This window comes from Strix uralensis, chromosome 3 (genome assembly GCF_047716275.1).
Source record: "Strix uralensis isolate ZFMK-TIS-50842 chromosome 3, bStrUra1, whole genome shotgun sequence".
NCBI classification, from domain to species: Eukaryota; Metazoa; Chordata; class Aves; order Strigiformes; family Strigidae; genus Strix; species Strix uralensis.
In genome coordinates, this window is record NC_133974.1 from 116,881,743 (window position 1) to 116,900,568 (window position 18,826).

Sequence of the window (18,826 nt, forward strand, 5' to 3'; positions counted from 1 at the left end):
TGAATTGGGACCAATTTTTGTTGCCAGTTTGTCTTAGGGTTTTGTTTAATGGAGCCTCTCCTTGTGCGCTTGGGGTATGCAGTATGGGATCGGTCTAACGTGTGCCTGGATACAGTGATCCAGGCTTGAAATATTCATGATTTACATTAGAAGCTCCTTTCTGCCCTGTGCCAAATTAGGTAAAGATGAATGTCAGAAATAGTCTTGAAAAGTGGTGGGCTGCTATAATTTAATATTTATATGGATAATGATAATTCTTTGTCTGTGGATCCTGCAATCTGATTGGCAGAAACGTGGTCCTTAACTAACAGGTAAAGCCCAAATGTGAATCATGGCCTCATTTTTAGCCAGTCAGATCCTTCATCCCAAGCGCGTTCCTCCTGCCCATGGACGGGGAGCTAGACCTCTGGCCACCAGCCACCCACTCCTTCGGTCCCTGCTGCCATGGTGTCCTGGGGGGGAAGGACTCTGGAAGGAATACTGAAACAAAATACAAAGAGAACATAGAAGGGATGTGCCCGATTTATATTTTTAGTCTAGGTAAACTTTTAGAGATACTCTTCGGGGAGCATGTGCTGTGATAAAGATGTGAAGGAAGACCAGTCTGTGTGACCTGAGGTCTAGTTCCCTATGTCTGTGAACTTGTCATGACTTCCATCTTCTGCCATGGAGAAAGGAATGTTCCATTTTCAAAAATACTCTATTTTGAGTTTTGTATATAATTTCTGAAGCACTTCGTTGTCAAAAATAAAAAAAAGTCTGTCTTACTCCATCTCTTGAGCATACCGTTTTTAACAGCAATAATGATTCATGTGTTGGCCATCTCTGAAGGATTGCCTAAAATGCCAATTCTTGCTTTCTTGGCTGTGATGTTTTATTTCCTCTTGTGAGCTTTTATGTGCAAAAGACCAACAAATGGGTCACCGTTGCTTAAATGACTTGTCATTCATTTTGCATCCTGCATGTAGTATTTCTGAAAACTTAATGGCGCTTTGTTGTGCAGAAGTTTGTTCCAGTGATTTTGTTTGATAATTACAAGGAACTCTGACTGTTAGTCATGTATAACATTGTTTAATTTTATTTCCGAAAGTAGGTGTTGAAAGCTAGTTTCCCATTTAAATATATCTTCTTAATTTCATATTTCAATGGCTGAAAAGTTGTAAGATCCAGACACGTTTTTCTGTGAAATCTACATGAAACCATGTTTGTTCTCTCACTTTTTTTGGGAGGCTGACTAAGTTACCTGTCCTGTACTACTAATACACCTACTTGCTGAGCCCTAGTCTGTACTGCCAGTAGTTTAAAAAACAAGAAAAAAAGGGGGAAAAAAAGATGTCTTGGAGCCTGTTAACTTAAAGTCCTTTTAAAAGTCATATTTACCCAAGTAAGACCTTGAATAATTTTGATTTATTCAGATTATTTAATAGCATTACCATCCACTAAACTGACAAAGTACAACATTTAGCAGCCCCAACTGTTCTTTGCAACTAAGATTATAAGACTCCATTCAGGAAAGCACTTAAGCATATGCTTAAATTGCTTTGCTTTGTTGGCGCCCTGTAGCGTAACAAAACTAAGGGGGAACGAGTTTGACCACAACCTCTTTCTTTGTTTGATCTGCCTCTGTTAGGATCAGTCCAAAAGTACAGAGGCAGGCCACTACATATTATTCCACATAAGTGCTTTATTAACTGTATGTGCTGTGAATTAAATTAGTCTAGCTTTGTTTAATTTGGCTCGGTTTCACTTACCAGCTGAAAACACAGGTAAATCATCTCAAAAAATAACTGCACCACTGTTCTTCTCTGCCTCAGCTGGGAGATCAGACCCCATTAGTTGCTGAAAAGACAGATCTAAGCCGCAGAAGCTCAAAATCTGGACTGTATCAATATAACAGTCATTACCAGACACTTCAGAGGAATGTAACCCAAAGTGAGCTGCTTAGAAATCTGTAACTTCTTCATTAGAAATCAGTTTATATTCTGGAATACTAGGGTTTTGCAAGACAGTGGGAAAGGGAAGGTGGTTCATGACAGTGTCATGGTATTTATTCAGCACCATTCCAAGTATCTTTCTCAGTAACAAGAGTAAAGTAATGGGCAGGAGTCCTTACTATGATAGGTATTTGCTTTCTGTTGTGTTCTCTATGTATATATTACCATTTCATTTATGTCTTGTGTATTAGTTTCTCTGTATCCTCTGAATGAGCCAGTTTATTATGGAAAATTTGACTATTTAGTTTTGTTTCCTGCAGAAAATATTGCAGCTACTACCTGAGAGGATTTTTTATCGATGGCATTTTCGCAGTATAGGTAAGAAGGAATGGTTTAAAAACATTCTAGTACAAATAAAATCAATGTTTTCTGTAGTCACTTCCCTGGTTCTGCAAGTCCTGTTAACCACAGAATCCCTTAATATTGCCCATACACCAGTAGTACTTACATACAAGACTTGCAGCTGAAAATTCTCGAAGCATATGGAAAATCTTTTTACTTGCTATAACAGCTCTGTGTGTTCCTTGTTTTGTGTGGTTTTGGTTGCCTGCTTCATTTTTACTTTGCACAAATGCTCTTTAAATTTTTGTATTCTTGGGTTTACTTGAGTTCTCTTCCCTTTCCTCTTTTTCATGTGCATCAAGATGATGGGGGTTATAAACGAACAACCTTTTTCTAATGAGCCCTCCCTTTGTATTCACAGACTAACATGAAAAATTAAGATTGAGTAGGGTTGTGGAATCTGTGACTCTCTTACAAGTTTGCATTATGATAGTCTTTTGCAAGTAATCATATATGAGGTGCCCGTACAAATTCATAGTACTAAATATTGCTCTTTGTCTCGACCTCGACCCTTGCCACCTTCTGGAAATTTATTCTGTAAAACTTATGCTGTGAATAGGTGGCTGTTTGGTAGTTCAGCACAGGGTGTGCTAAACAGAATGCAAACCATTGGACTGCTGCAGGGAATGGGAGCTTAATTTTTTCTCTCATTCCTGTATTTTCTGTGCAGTTCATTAATATTTGTGAAACACTCATTGTCACACTGTTTGTGGGAATTAAATGAGGAATTTCAGGTTTAGAGCTGGGGTGGTGAAGGAAAGAGATTAAGGACAAGAATATAAACTTTTAAGTAGCTCTTTTTAATATTTTTTTTTTTTTTTAAATGAGTGGTTCACAATTTTACTGGCCTTTATAAGTAGAATTTCTGCAAGTTTAGCCCCAGCTGTCTTTCACTGATTCTCACATAACGGAGAATTTGCTAAGCATCACATTAGACTATGACATGGCCATGACAGACACAATGTGCCTATGGATGGCTTTCACTTGGTCAAACAGAGAGACGTTCCGTTCTTTCCCCACGCTCCTACAGTATTTACTGTACATATTCTGGCTTCTGGAGCAAGGGAAGGAAGTCTGGCAGAAAGAAGTCTTGGAGTTGGTAAAGTTCTGCTTTTTTTTCCTTGGTCTTTTGTACATTCTGCATACTTTGCGGGGGCAGGTGTTCTGCAGAAAAAGGCTTCATAAGCACAGAACTGAAGATTGTTTTGTGACATATGCATAAAAAAGAACAAAATAAAGTTGCCAACTTAGTTAAGGCACACACGTGGAGTGCTTGGCTTAAAGCACTTAATGTTCTTCTGCTATAGTTATTTTCTCTTAAGCATAAAAATAAGAGATATCTAACAGGCTTGGTTTAGTCACTCACTTTGGAAATATAAATAAGAAAAGCAGGATTATTTTTCCTGAACAACTATCAAGTTTTTTAGAAGCTTTCATGTAGTTCGTATAGGACTTTCACCTAGATTTTTAAAATTAGATTCGAACATTAATGCTATGGGGGAAAAAAATTTTATTGTCTTTAGTTAGAAGATAAGTTAATTCTTTAAATATTCCCTGTGGCCTACAGTGCGTATATAGTGAATGTTTTGATCATGTACAAGAGACGGAAAGCAAAATTTATTCCTCTCCTTATTTGACCAGATTGAAGAAATCTGAAGTCAAATGAGTGCAGAAGTATTGCACGGTGAAATACATTTATTTTGATAGTCAAACCACCTTGAAAGCCAATGAAATAGTTTAACTTGATAATTTCCTCCAAATTAAATATCTTTGATTCATCACTACTCTGGTAGCACTCAGAAGCAGAATTTTCAGAGTGGTCGCAACATTTTGTTTTGATGTTTGTTAAAGTAAATTTTATGCTGTTTTGGAGGGGTTATATTTCTTCTAAGTAGTGCTTTTTTGTTGTTGTTTGGTTTGGTTTCCAGCACTATTTCGTCAGCTGCCATGGTTTTCATCAGAACAATGAATTTGCTGTTGCAGAAGAAATAATGAGTGGAAGTTAAAGGTCAAGGAAAGGGCTTTTGTCACATTTCCAGTTAGCACTGACAGAAATAAAAGGAGACGTCTGCTTGACCACTTTACTACCATTTCATCTGAATTAGTCCAGAACAAATTGGTTTTAGTCAGTTGTTTTATAGCTAATATGTTCTTTATATTTATGCTTCTCTTGAATAGTCATATTTGGATAATTTCTTAGCTGTGTCCAATAAATAAGCTACAGAATTTGGCAGTGCAATTATTTACAGCTGTACCTTGTGATTTGCTTTTTGCTTAATGTTCACATGCATTAATATGTATTTGCTATATATGTTAATTTCCATTTAACACTGTGAAATGGTGAGATCTTGAGGGAAGGATCACATTTAAGGAATGTACATAATTCACAAACCCAGGAGAAATAACATTTGAAGTTAAGGGCAGTTAGCCTGGTATTTCTAAAACCAGAATCGAAATATTTTGCAATTTTAATAGTTGTGTTTTATAGACATGAATGTAGTATAGACTGCTAGCATCTTTTTCTAATCATTATTGTCAATATTGGTGTATTTGAATGCATTAATCCTACAAGTTGGACTTACTGATTTCTCCAAATCTAGTAAATAAAAATTTATTTTTAATGAAAATAATTTGAGAAACTGTCATCTGACTAAAACCAAAGTCCCTCACTGTAAAGATACATTATATTTAATCTTATAACACTGATGATGGTGATGATTGTAATTAGATTCACTTTGGGTTTTTTTCACCCCATAATATTCTTTTTCTTGAACACCAGCACAGTAGCCACATAGTAAATGGCATTAAACTAACCTTTTGTGTAGTATTTTTAAAAAAACATTCTGGTGGAAAGTGACCAACTTAGTATCTGATACGTGCCTGTTCAATTTTTTCTAATCCAGGGTCAATTCTGAAGAAACTTTTGCACACTGGAAATTCTCTCAAGGTATTTCTCTTTGATGTATTCATATTTCTTTTCACCTTAATTCTTGTGAAGCATATTACTTTACAATTTTTCAATATTGGTGTTTTTCAGAATGTTGGGCTTTGTAATTTTACTTATTCACCTTTAATCATAAATTTTATTACTGTAATCCTAGATTATTTTAATGTTTATCTTCAGTCATTTTGCTGTTCTAATGGCTGTTGCAAAGTTACCTGGAGAAGTTATCAATATATTTTGTTTAATACTTCATTTTTTTCAGATTCCTCTAGCATTAAGTATACCATATTAAATGTATTGGTTTCTTGTTTGCCAAAGGGTTTTATATCCATTTTTCTAAATACATTGCTAAAATTAAAATTGTATCTTGTTTATAAAAAAAGTAGTAAATAAACTTGGTAGACTTTCTGAATATGTTGCCTTGGGTGGTTTTGTTGCAACTCAGTTTTCATGAGGATCTTCTGATCCCATTGATGTTGAGGACAGTAGCTTGTTTTGATCTCTGTGGGGCCAAGATTTCAGACTTCGTAGGGCACGAAGTACTGGCGGCTCCCCGGCTCTGCGTTACACTTGCTGTTGTAGTTTCAGAGCTCCTTTTAAGTTTGATCCTTGACACTAGCCAGGGTGCATTTGGCACTGGGGTCTGAGGGAGTGGAACTAGAACATTTTGGCCTCCGATTGAAGCTGGAGTGGTAATGCTGTCTCCTTGGAGTGCCACCACCTTGGGTACAGCTTGCTTCCACCCTTTTTCTGCTCATGATTAAATGAATAATGTGATTACTCTTGGTATGATGGAAAGACTTACTAGCACATAGCTGGGATGAAAGTACTTGTCCTGCATTTTCTTAACTATTTAACTGTGGTGCTGTACTTACAAATTTGTTCTAATATCTTTTTCTACAAAATCATCCCCTTGTAGATAAGATGTGAAGGAATCCGACTGTTTCTTCTCTGGCTTCAAGCGCTTCAGACTAACTGTGCAGAAGAGCAGATATTAATATTTGCATGCCTTGTGCCTGGCTTTCCACCCTTTATGTCCTCACGAGGTCCCTGTACACTAGATAACCTCATTAGTCCTCCTAATTCGCCAGACGGTGAGTAAATGAACAGAATTTCCATGACAGGTGTATTCCCTCCCCCTTCCACTGAGGTCATTGTGGAGCTGTAGAGTTTCTTGTGGGGAAGATATCACATGGATGATACTATTTGTCTTTATAATTCAGAGACATAGCGAATTTGTCAAGCTACAGTGTTTACTGCAGCCGTATAACCTTCTGATCTTGTCGTTCTGAGTTCAGAACAGTTGGGTTCTGTTGGTTTTTGGTTTGTTTTGTTTTTCTAATTGAGATGCAGCTATATGAACATGTTACTGCAAAATCAGTAGGTGTTTAGATTTACAGCTTATTGGTTGATCTGCAGTGACTGCTCTTCTTAACCCATCCAAACTGCAGTAAATCAGAGGTTGGTGCCACCCTTGGTTGTATGCGGTAGGACTTGGGGAAATATGGGAAGCCCAAGGAGTTACTGGACTTTGTACAACTTAGTAGTGCATTAATGGTTATTTTCAAATTAATCTCTTTCTAGAAAATATCTTTTATTTAACTGTTTTCTGGTTTTCTACATTTAAAACATTGTCTTTTTATTTTAGCTAAGATTTTTCCAGAAGAAATAACGCCACTTTTGCCCACTGTCTCTGGAGAGAAAATTGCTGAAGACCAAACCTGCTATTTTCTTCAGCTACTGTTAAAATATATGGTAATTCAGGTGCGGAGGATATATGTTTTTAACTATTCATATTTGGAGGAATGTACTTGTGGCAGAAAATTAAGTCTACACTGTATCTAGAGAGCTGTTTTTTCCCCTCCCCAGGAAAAAGCGGTCTTCTGCACTTCCTTATTCTTGTTTTTAAAAGCAAAATCATCCTAAAGGTATTTCCTTGTGCCATTTTTGGTGAAAATAAGTTTTTCACACTTGTGATAAGAATTAATGAATGTTATCCAAACTTGCAGGATAACTGACTATTTTGTGTGCTTATGGTCGCATTTAGAAAATTGATATGGGGCAAAGATGCAGTTTGTTCTCTTTGGATGCATACATAGCTGAGAAGACATGTAAAGGACTACTGGAGAAAGAGATAAAAAAGGAGAGATGGCTTCTGAGATTTTTTTTTAAAGGATGCAAGTAACATGTAGATCAAAAATTTTAATTAGAAATAGATCAGATTAATCTGTACAGGAAAGAAGATAATGTATATATTTAAAAAGTACAAATTAAGCAACATTTTAAATAATGTTCATTGTCTATACAGTTTCCACTTTAAAGAACTCAGTATTAAAAAAAAAAAGATAAAAGATAATGAAATACTTTGAGATACATTTTTTTTTTTAATATCAAAAGGCAAGACCAAAATTATATTTAGAAGGGGTTTTATCATCTTGAATGAATACTTTATTTTGAAAAGTGGCTGTATGGAATTATCAACTTCCTACACAGCACTCTTTGTTTCACTTATCAGAGTCTCACAATACTTCATTTAGAAAAAATATTTTCTCTGTTCTTTTTATACTCTTATTACATGTTTGGGATCTGAAAAACCTGACTACACTATAAATCCAATTGCATTGTGGTTCATCAACATTCATTATTTGTGTTGCTCAGTAGAGAGGAGCACAGTTGAGCAGTAGCCTTCTTGCTACAGGCAAGAGATGAGATTAAAATAATCTGATGCAAGTGCAGAATGATTGCTCAGAGCCAGAATGTAGAGCAAATCTACATCTTCAAGAAAATTTGTGAGTGGGTAGAATTCAATATGAGTCAGTTTATTTACATAACAAAATTAAACAAAACCTCAGTAGTCTTGTTTCCAAGCTCTACATGTGTATTTTGCAAAAACAGGACATTGCAAGTTCCACAGTTTTTAGATTTGGAAAAAAATCTAGTACAGGTTAAAGTAAGAAAATGTGTTTTAAATAAATAAATAAATCCCATGTGACTGATGTAAACAAGTCAGTTTAACTTAATAAATTGTCATCCTGGATATAGATTCATTGAACTTCTTATCTGCTATACACAGTTGGACAGGCTTTTCGAAGAGTTTTACCACAAAAACAAAATTTAAGAATCCTTTAGCCTATTAATGTTGCTTTAAAGAAAAAAAAAAAAAAGAGGTAGGCCTGAATTTAAAGCATATGTCAAAACATTAACCCTTTTGGTGCTCACTTGAGTTTCACAAAAAGAGAAGTTACGTAAGAGATGAAAACCCAGGTAGGTTTAAGTCATCTGTGGAAAAAGTGCTTCATTGTAGAGATGTCTACTTCTGTCTTTCTTATTTGAGATTGTATTGGATTTTCTTATACAAATAAAGGAAACACACCCACATAAGGTATGTGCAACTTACTCCAAACTGAAGGTGTTTAAATGTGAAAAGAGCAACTCTGTCAGAATTTGGCACAGTCTTCCAAGGAATTGTAGTTCAAAACTGTTTGTAAAGAGCAACTTGAAAGTATGTGTATGACTCTTCAGTGTCGATCTGTGCAAGAACAGAAGAGTACCTTTAAAAACAAACTTAGATGTCAGCCTCTTCCTTGTTAGTGGAAATTACTTGTGCCTTGAGTCAAATTTTGCAAAGGAGTATTGCATGTCTGTGTGCAACCGTATTAAACATGGGCATCGGGTATATTTCTGATGACAAACATATTTGTGATAAAAGTGTAGCCCAGAGAAACTTTGTCTAAATTTACAGGTAAGAAGCAGATTTGATAAAAACATTAATACGACATTTTCTGTGCTTTACTGCATTAGAACAGCACAAATATGCTGGCTTCCAGTGCTTTCTTTGATATGCTGAAGCTCTCGTGGTAATATCTTATATTCTTACTGCATTTTGTAAAGTTTTTTGGGACAGTGCTAATTTTTTATATCTCATTAAAGTGTAATTGTTTATCTTTTGCATTCAATGTGGAATGATTGTCAGTATAACACATTAACTTAAAGCTTTTTGTTTCTCTTTAACTCCATGATAAAGGCTGCAAGCTTAGAGTGGAAGAATAAAGAGAACCAAGACACTGGTTTTAAGTTTCTCTTTACCTTGTTTAGAAAATACTATCTTCCTCACTTGTTTCCATCTTTTACAAAGCTAACCAACCTCTACAAACCTGTTCTTGGTGAGTAGTAGTGAATTTTGTCTTTTAAGTAGAAAAAAGAAATAATGGTGTCTGTTCTCAGTAGCATCTCTGTTTACCTGCTGGCATATTGCTACAGTTCTGTTGAAAGAGGATTTTTGCTCCCTTGTCTCGTGTTTTGATTTTTTTCCTAGCACAACTTTTGCTTTTCTGAGATAGTCCAGGAAGCTGCTGCTGCTCATCCCTGCATAAGGGATGGCTTGATTCTCCTTTCCTAAGGACATTTCCACTGGCGTAGCATTTAGATCGAGTGAGCGAGGACTCTGTAACTGTGATATGTAATGAAGACGAAACGTGCTCTCTGAGGGGTTTTTTAAAGAATTGGCAAGCTGCCCAGGTGTGAGGGAGTAGCTACCTTAGTTACTCTTACTTTACTTCTTGTTTCCTTGAAGAGAAAATGAACATGAAGGGCCAAATGAAAGGAAATGAAGATGTGAATCTATAGTTGTAGGATTAAAAGCATGTTATTTCAGAAATGCTCACATTTTTCCTAATTTCCTACCAAATTATGTATTGGAGTCTATAGGAACAATGATGTTAATGCTCACCTGATGCACTGCCACCTCTTCATTATCCTTCCTCTCCCTCCTCTGACTTTTAACTCCTGACCTTTGCAGTTTAATATTTAGTGTCTAAAATTACCTCAGTGCCACTTCAGCTGTGTTGTTCACATCTAGAGCCCAGGCCTTCCATATTTTTTGGCTGTGATTTTTCCCAAAATCTAAGTATTTGAATTAATTATGACCCAACCTATCTCCATTTGGCAATCTTTCACTTCTTCCCATGTGTTTTCTTTATTTCAGCTTGTGAGGTGCTCTTTGTACCTGAGTTAACTTCCCTTTCCAATGTGCTAAGTATCCTTTTTGTTCTTTGCACTATTAAGTGTTCCAGAGCCTTCTGTTTCTCACTGTACTGTATTAATAAAACTCTGTGAAACTTGCAAAATTAACTTGCGTTGTAGTAGGAGTAGTTCTTTGTTTCAGATTTTGCCCTTCTTTTCACAGCCCTTCTCTTTTGCTTTCCTTTGTTTTGTGTGATACAAATTATAACCTTCAGGAAAGATCTGTGCTTTTATGTTCTTGCTTTTCTTTAGGAGTAATAAAATTATAGAATATAAGCATTAATGTAATAAAAGCAGTCAGTCATTGCATCTGTTATTTCACATGGAGAAAATGTTGGTGACATGTTCAATACATTTAACCAGGGTCTGGAAGCAATTGCAGTTTTTTAAGATTAGATTTTCTTTATATCTTCTCTTTTTATCTCACCAGATATTCCTGATACAAGACCAAGACCAGTATACATTACTGCAACACGAAACAATGAAAGTGTCTATAGCACAAAAATCCCATATATGGCAGCTCGAGTTGTTTTTATTAAGTGGCTTGTTACCTTCTTTCTTGAAAAGAAATATTTAACTGCCGTTCAGAATACAAAAAATGGAGGAGAAATGCTCCCTAAAATTATTCAGGTGTGCTTTAAAGTTTACCCCTTTTTACTTACATACATGCTAACCTTGCAAATGATCACAATGCACTGACAACCAAAGCAAGAAAGAAATGCTACCCCTAAGTGAATAAATGATGTATTTGATTATTTGATTTTTTTTCTTTGATGAAGGAGGGAATCTCCAAGGGGAAACCCTTTTGTAATTTACTAGAGTTTTTTTTTTCTCATAGCTGTTTGCCTTACAAGCTTCACAAGCTTCATCAGTATTATGTTTAGACTTTGGGAATTTAATCTGTAAACTGTCAAATTTATTTGTACCATGGACCATTTCCAGCAACTTCAAAGGCTGCTTTGTTTTCCTGTTGATTATAGCCACTGTTTACAATGAGATATTAGAAAAATATTTCTAATTTCAAATTTGTTGGTTGAGACTTGTTTAGGATTAGGGACTTAACAATTAATTTTATAGAAATAGGTGCTTTTCCTTTTAAGAGACTCTTCAGTTTTCTGTTAAAAATTTAGGATCGATGTCAACTTACATTCTCTTGAATCATAGGTCAGTGTCAAATCTGGATTCAGTGGAAAAGCATACATTAACTATTATGGTAGAACAGAATATTTTCATGTCAATTGTTGTTGGAGTTCTTCATTATAGAAGTTCGAAGCCCTAAAGCATCTAAGTGTGGCTTACCTACTGAAAGTGCTTTTTTTTATTCATCTTTTGTTTCCCATTGGAAATTCCACCTTTTGTATAAACTGCTGTGCCATTCCAACAGACGTAGCCTGGAAACAGAATTTTTTTTCATTTCACTGAATTTTTTAGACATCTGACACCAAATAAACATTTAGGTTGCATAAAGGTATTGCTGCCCTCAAAACAGAAACTGGTCAAAAGTTATTACTTTGCTGAAGCTGTGTGCCAGCTTTTGGCACGTGTTGACTTCTTAGTGGTTTTGTGCCTTGCTAGTGTGTCTCAATCTTACCAAAAGTTCATTGTGAAAAGCGGTAGAGAAGTTACTGTTGTTCTGTTACTGCTCACATGGCCAAATGGAGGGCAGCCTTATTAATGCAAGCATAAAGCAGAGCTGCATTTGGGGGATTCTTTGAGGTAGTATAACTTGGGGTTCTTTTTCTGGTAACTCAAAAGCAGTTTTTTAGTCTTCTGTCTTCTGACTGCATCATTTTAGCTGGATATGGTTTGAGATGTTCCAAAATTCATGCACTGCCAGAACAAAACCTGACAAAAGAGTTGTCAGGAATAATAATGTGCAAGAATTTGAGCCATGTATAGTGGTACAATCCATCTTTTCCCAAAAACAAAGGGACTTGGGGATTCCTCTCCACCGTGTCTGTGCCTTCCTCCACTCCCACCACTGGACCCCTCCCTCTTCTTTGTCTTGTGGAGTGGACAAGTCAGCTGTTCTCGTCTGGAGGGACCCATATGAAGTGTACATCATGCAGTGTATAAGATGCCTTCTTAGATCAAGTAGTAGTCTGAAAATTACACTTCCTTCCCAGTGTGTTGTCTGAAAAAAGAGCACTAATATCTTGAGTTCTGCGTAAGGATTTTTGGTGTGCACTTTTTCAGTTATTTAATTAAATGTGCGTTTTCTTCTGTGTAGACTGTTGGTGGTGTAAATCAGGATAAAAACGCAGAGCTGGAAACCAGTATGTCTTACGCAAGCGAGCAGGAGAGAAGCCATTCTAACAGCAGTACCTTGTCTGACAGAAGGCTCAGCAATTCCAGCCTCTGCAGCATCGAAGAGCAGCACCGGGCCGTCTATGAGATGGTGCAGAGAATCCTCTTATCCACTCGAGGATATGTTAACTTTGTTAATGAGGTGTTTCGACAAGTAAGTGTGTATGTTTATTTGCTATTGTATTTTTTTTTTTTTAAAGGAAACGTCATGACTATGAGAAAGAATGCTGCCAAGGCTGTTGGTCAGGTAACTGGTCAAACTTGATGCTGATCACACCAGCACCCTTTTAGTTTGCAGTCCTTCCCAGGTCTAGTTTCAACAATAAAATTATGAAATTTTCATAGGAACTGAAGCTTGTTGCTGGTGCCAGATGCCAACATGTCTTATTTGAACAGGCCACTTTATTCGTTCTTCGTATTGTGATGTAATTTAAAGGTGTGTAAAGAGCTATTAGCTTGCAAATTTATTATTTGAATTAGTAAGGTTCTTGTTCCTGTGATCAATGTCAGTATTTAATGCCTATTTGAACATTGATTGCTTCTACTAGTATTTTTCATTAATTTGACATCTTTCCAGCTGTTTGGGATAAAAATACATGTGAATCTACTGTAGAAATTGGTTGAAGCAGCAGTTCCAGGTCACATAAACGTGCAGAAGATACTCTCCAGGATCCGAGTGAGCACACATGCTTTACTATGAAGTATCTTGCGTGGCACGGCTTAGGAACTCCTTGTACCAGTGCTTTTCGATGGGATGGATGGCATTTTGACAGGAAGGAGTACTCTTGTGTATGTTAAGAACTCTACAGCTCCCTGAAAGGAGGTTGCAGAGAGCTGGGGATGAGCCTCTTTAACCAAGTAATGAGTGATAAGACAAGAGGTAATGGCCTCAAGTTGCGCCAGGGAAGGTTTAGACTGGATATTAGGAAGTATTTCTTTACAGAACGGGTTGTTAGGCATTGGAATGGGCTGCCCAGGGAGGTGGTGGAGTCCCCATCCCTGGAGGTGTTTAAGAGTTGGGTCGACATAGCGCTTAGGGGTACGGCGTAGTTGGAAACTCTCAGTGTTAGGTTAACGGTTGGACTAGATGATCTTCAAGGTCCTTTCCAACCTAGATGATTGTGAACTGCTGTACCGTGCTGCCCTCTCCTGGTGTTTGTTCAGAGTGTGTAAGGTTAGACCAGCTTCAGCAAATGAAAGCTAACATGGTGCAGTGTTTCTATCTTTAGTAAATATGATCAGTGTTCAGTAATTGAAACAGATAATAGGATTTGGATCCTTTTTGTGTTTATCTCTCCCTTACAGGAACATCACGAGTCACTGTGAATTCCTTTACTCTTTTTTTTTACTCTTTTTTTTTTTTTTTTTTTCCCCTATCTACCCTACTTAGCCTTTCTGAAAGCGTTCTATGTAGTGCCCATTCATCCTGCTGATGAGCTGTTGTTTCCCTAATATTCTAGCAGTTGGCTTCTGGCTTTTTCAGTTTCTGCATCCTTAATAAGTTGACAGTGTCTGTGAAGACATTTTCAGAAATTTCACATACTTCCTGTCTGGCATATTTAAACCTGCTTTTGCTAACCCAAGAAAGTATAGTATGTGATGCAAAGATTTCTTCTGACCTGAGCAAGATACCTTTCTAATGATTTTGCAGCTAAACTAGGTGTAGGAAATACTGTAGGTTTTGACCCTGTTAATCATGGAGAGTGGGTAATATCTTCATAGATGAAAGAACCTATTTTTTAGTATGAAGAATGTATTTTCATCTCTTCTAGTATTTTTATAATATAATGCATATTCTTATGAACTTTTTTTTTGGCAAAATACACTTTTTTGTAGTAGATGACATTTTCAGACGTTTGTTTCTGTGACTGTTCACTGCAGTGCAAAGGTATTCTGCCACTATGTTTTTTTCCGGTCTTCTCCTAAAACCTCAAAAAACGTGGGGAAGCAGCCAGTCTAGCCTTTGTAAGCTTTCGGAGAGAACATCTTTACAGAATGATTCCCAAATACAGATATTGAGTAGCATGTTGAAAATAAATTAATTGCGTTGATTTCCAAAACTGCAGTGAGAAAAGATGGACTGCTAGCTAGCCACTATTATCTTCATTACAACTTGCTGTTTTGTCCCTACCTACACTCGCTGAAATGGCATTTCTCATCGTATACTGCCGATGTAATTTGAAGTCGTCATCTGCAGAAAATGTAGCATAGTACCTAAGTTTAGCCTGCCAGACCTCTATGGCTAGTAATGGCTTGTGAGATGAATCCATGTTAAGTTAGAGAGCTTGCAGGGAGCAAAACCAACCTCTTTGCTTTTGTCCAAACAAATGCAACATGGAAGTAATTTGGAATTAATAATTATGGAATTGTGAATGATGTAGATATACGCATAGGCTGTTGATTGATCACAACTCTTTCTAGTGCAGACATAAAAGTGAAAATGATGTATCCTTTCTTTTTTGAGCTGTATTATTTATGGGTGGTGGTGTGTGGATATGCTTATATATGCATGCACATTTATGTCCTCTATATAGTAAAATTAGTAAACTTTTCAATTCAGGCTTTTTTATTGCCGCCTTCTGATATATCTGCAACACGAAAAGTGGTTAAGGTATATCGAAAGTGGATATTGCAAGAGAAACCTGTGTTCATGGAGGAGCCAGACAAAAAGGAAGACAGTCAGCATGCTGTGGTCAACTTAGAGGATTCATCAGTGCAAACGGATGGTAAACATGTATGGTATCAGTGTTACTTTGTTCGCCTACAATATATGATTTAAGTTTTAAACTCACTTTGTAAATGAGTAACAATTTTAAAAATGTGTGGAAAATCAAGATTAAAATATGCTTTTATTTAAGACCCAGAAATTTAAATAATACTGAGTGTTCAGTAGCCCTTACTGAGCACGGGGAAAGATTGCAGCTATTCTGAAAAATGTAATTTGTTGATTATTCCCTGTCTATACAAATATGATATCAAGAACTTAATGGGATAAATACTAATATGCTCTGCAGTATTAAAATTTACTCTGTCTGTTGGCCTAGTGCATGTAGATCTATTTCCTTTTGGTGGTAGTTACTTAAGAATTTGAAAATATCTACTAATTTGTATATACTGGATGAAATATTTGGATTCAGACACCTTAATCTCAGAAATTAAAGCATAGATACAAATTCTGTGCATCATCTTTTTAGTATCTTTTATTGAACCATCAGTAAAAGTTGACTTTGAAACTATTGACACTGTGAAGCTATTTAAGGGAAGTTTTGTTGTACTGAAAAAGAGGGTTAAGTTGTGAAAACATAGTGAGAATTGCAAGGTTTTGACAGATTATTTTTGTAGGGGGTTTATAGCTTTGCCAGGCTTAAATTCAGTTATTACTGCAATCAGTGACTACAAAATATGACATAAAATATTTTCAATAGCATAGCTCTTAAAACTTTTATGAACCTTTATATTCCATATATTGTCTGTTTGTTCAGAGATTAAGAAATAATAGACATGAATTCCTTGGTGAAATGAATGTAGGACATGATCGTTCCCCCTTTTTTGATGTTTCAAATGATTTTGAATAAATATGGATATATTCCTTTCTGGTTTGTCACTAACGGAATTATGTTTTTGAAAGCTTTCCTCTGACCATTCAGGACATAAGCGCTCATCCAGCTGGGGAAGAACGTACTCCTTTACCAGTGCTGTTAACAGAGGATGTGTATTAGAAGATGAGGACAAAAATGTTAAAGCTGGTGCTCAAGCTGCATTACAGGTGTGGTGTATAGAAAGGGTACAAGGCTGCAACTGATCTAATCATGTAATTCACGCTACAAATTATAATATAGTGTCTGGGATTAAGGAAGAGAACTACCAGCCGTTGATGTTTTTTTAAGATACGATTTGGACTTCATTTATAACTTTATTAAAATTAATATTAAACCATGTCACCGTATCTTAGAGCCAGGTGTCTATATTTTAAGACAAAAGATTCATTTTTTTTTCTACTGTGAGTACTAGGAATTGATCAGAATTGTACGTTTGCTCTCGTTGAACCTCATTTATTGGAAACATTGGTGGTTGCTCAAGCATGTAAAGCCAGGAGATGAGTAGCCGGAGGAATGGTACTCTTGCCTGACTGAATAGAAGAGATACCTACAAAGCCCATACTGTGCAGTGCATGCCCTTGTTGGGTCTGAAATGCCACCTGACTTTTTGCTAGAATGATGTAGAAAAAGTAAAACATGAAACTTGCTTTAAGGAAAGGTGAGAGGTTTGACTGGAGGAGGACAAGTATTTTATTGTAAGTCTTGACTTCTTTTATTTCCGACACTGTGTAAACTGACTGTAAATGCCTGTCTTGAAGGTATTCTTGACAAACTCTGCAAATGTTTTCTTATTGGAACCGTGCGTTGAAGTCCCTGTGCTTCTGAAGGAGCAAGTTGATGCTTGCAAAGCGGTTCTGAGTATCTTTAGGCGCATGATAATGGAACTATCAATGAATAAAAAGACATGGTAAGCTTAATATATTCTGCATCATTTAAGAAAAAATTATCAACATTGAAGCTTTATGGGAGAATTATTGGGTAGGGAGAAGACTGGCTTTCTCAGGGGTAGACCTTGCACATGTGACTGGCCTCTGAATTGATTTGTGAGACTGCAGGTTCTGCTGAGTCTACATCACGACACTTTCTGAGTTCAAGGCTCTGCCTGCTATTCCCATTCCTGACTTCACCCTCTCAAAAAGTAGTTTTTACAGTCCACAACCAATTCATGTTATTTTGCAAATGATCTGTGAAGTCTGGAGTGTGATCTCATACTCAATATGTAAGGCTTAATGGAGAATTAAGAGGGGTTTTTGGTACATGAAAACTAACAAGTACAATTAATAGAACATGTGAACAAAAAAGTACAATTTTGTTTTGGAACCAGGGAACAGATGCTACAGATACTCCTTAGAATAACAGAAGCTGTGATGCAGAAGCCAAAAGAAAACCAAATAAAGGATACGTTCGCTCAAAGCATGTCAGGATTACTTTTCCGAGTGAGTGTTTGGGGTTTGGCTTTTTTATGTTGATTTTTCGTGATGATTACCTGTAGTTTTAGTTAAGTACTATTGCACCATACTATGAAACTTACTTGTAAAACACAAAAAAAATCTCATTTACAGTAATACAAGTGATTATTTTGTAAACTGTTCCTAACAGAGGGAGACAGATTCAAGGTGCAACAAGCAGTTGATTTGATCTGTTCTTCAGGGCTCTACTACAAACCATGTTAGAACAGGCAGGCCCACAGTCTCTTTGTGGGATGTCTTCAGTAAGTATCTCTAAGGTGTAAGCTTGATGTAACTGTGTTCCTAGAAGTTCAGCTGGCAAGTCAAAACTGAGTCCCTCTGAATGAGATGAAAACACTTATATATCATATTGTACTTTGCATGCTCAGCTACAGGATCTAGGCCTGAGTGTTTTGCGTAGCTCAGTCACTACAATCATTCTGTAGCTATAGGAGACAGTTCTTCATTCTATTATTATTATACCCTGTGTATTATTTCAGTTTACCAGAGAACATATAGACCACCTGAAACACATTTTGGAATTTTTAGATTTCCAGTCAGTACCTTTCACAATTATTTACCCACCAATTTTTGGGTATGTTTTTTTTATGAAAAATATCTATGCCTAATATCTGTGCATCATGAATAAAAAATGCTAATATGCAGGTCGGTGTTGACTTCAGCAACATGTGGGTTGGTGTTGGTGTGCTGAATTCATGTTGACAGAAATGCATGAACTGTCACTTGTTTCTTTTCTCTCAGACCCTCATTGTGGCTTGGATCAGAGCAAATCTGAGCGTTTACATTTCTCGGGAGCTGTGGGATGAGCTGCTCAGCGTTCTGTCTGCCCTGACAGACTGGGAGGAGCTCATAAATGAGTGGGCCAATATCATGGACTCTCTAACAGCGGTGCTAGCAAGAACTGTGTACGGGGTGGAAATGACAAACTTACCCTTGGATAAGCTCAGTGAACAAAAAGAAAAAAAGCAGAGAGGAAAAGGTTAGTCTCTGTGCTTCAGTGCTTTTTGTATCAAACAAGTTAAATATTTAAGTTTAATCTTAATAGTTAAATACTACTTAATCTAGTGTAAGAACCTGTTTAATCAAATGTAAAGTGCTTTGGATTTATGTGTTCTCATCCTTCGTTGTGGGAGGAAAGGTAATTGGGGT

General features: G+C 36.5%; 1 protein-coding gene across 11 annotated transcripts in view; it reads left to right on the plus strand.

Annotated features, from left to right (window-relative positions):
• RALGAPA2 (Ral GTPase activating protein catalytic subunit alpha 2) overlaps positions 1-18,826 on the plus strand; it is a 135,764-nt gene that overhangs the window by 18,265 nt on the left and 98,673 nt on the right. For 8 of the 11 annotated variants that reach the window (XR_012628302.1, XR_012628301.1, XR_012628303.1 and 5 more), the window contains exons 4-15: positions 2,255-2,312; positions 5,240-5,283; positions 6,200-6,374; positions 6,929-7,044; positions 9,305-9,443; positions 10,733-10,932; positions 12,533-12,763; positions 15,170-15,343; positions 16,238-16,375; positions 16,967-17,115; positions 17,533-17,644; positions 18,419-18,656. Coding sequence is in view for 7 of the 11 variants with exons in the window: in XM_074864083.1 (XP_074720184.1) it covers positions 2,255-2,312; positions 5,240-5,283; positions 6,200-6,374; positions 6,929-7,044; positions 9,305-9,443; positions 10,733-10,932; positions 12,533-12,763; positions 15,170-15,343; positions 16,238-16,375; positions 16,967-17,115; positions 17,533-17,644; positions 18,419-18,656 (1,774 nt within the window). In the remaining 4 variants the exon portion in view is untranslated. The remainder of the gene's footprint in view (positions 1-2,254; positions 2,313-5,239; positions 5,284-6,199; positions 6,375-6,928; positions 7,045-9,304; positions 9,444-10,732; positions 10,933-12,532; positions 12,764-15,169; positions 15,344-16,237; positions 16,376-16,966; positions 17,116-17,532; positions 17,645-18,418; positions 18,657-18,826) is intronic. The other 3 variants (XM_074864085.1, XM_074864086.1, XM_074864087.1) reach the window with 3 other exon arrangements.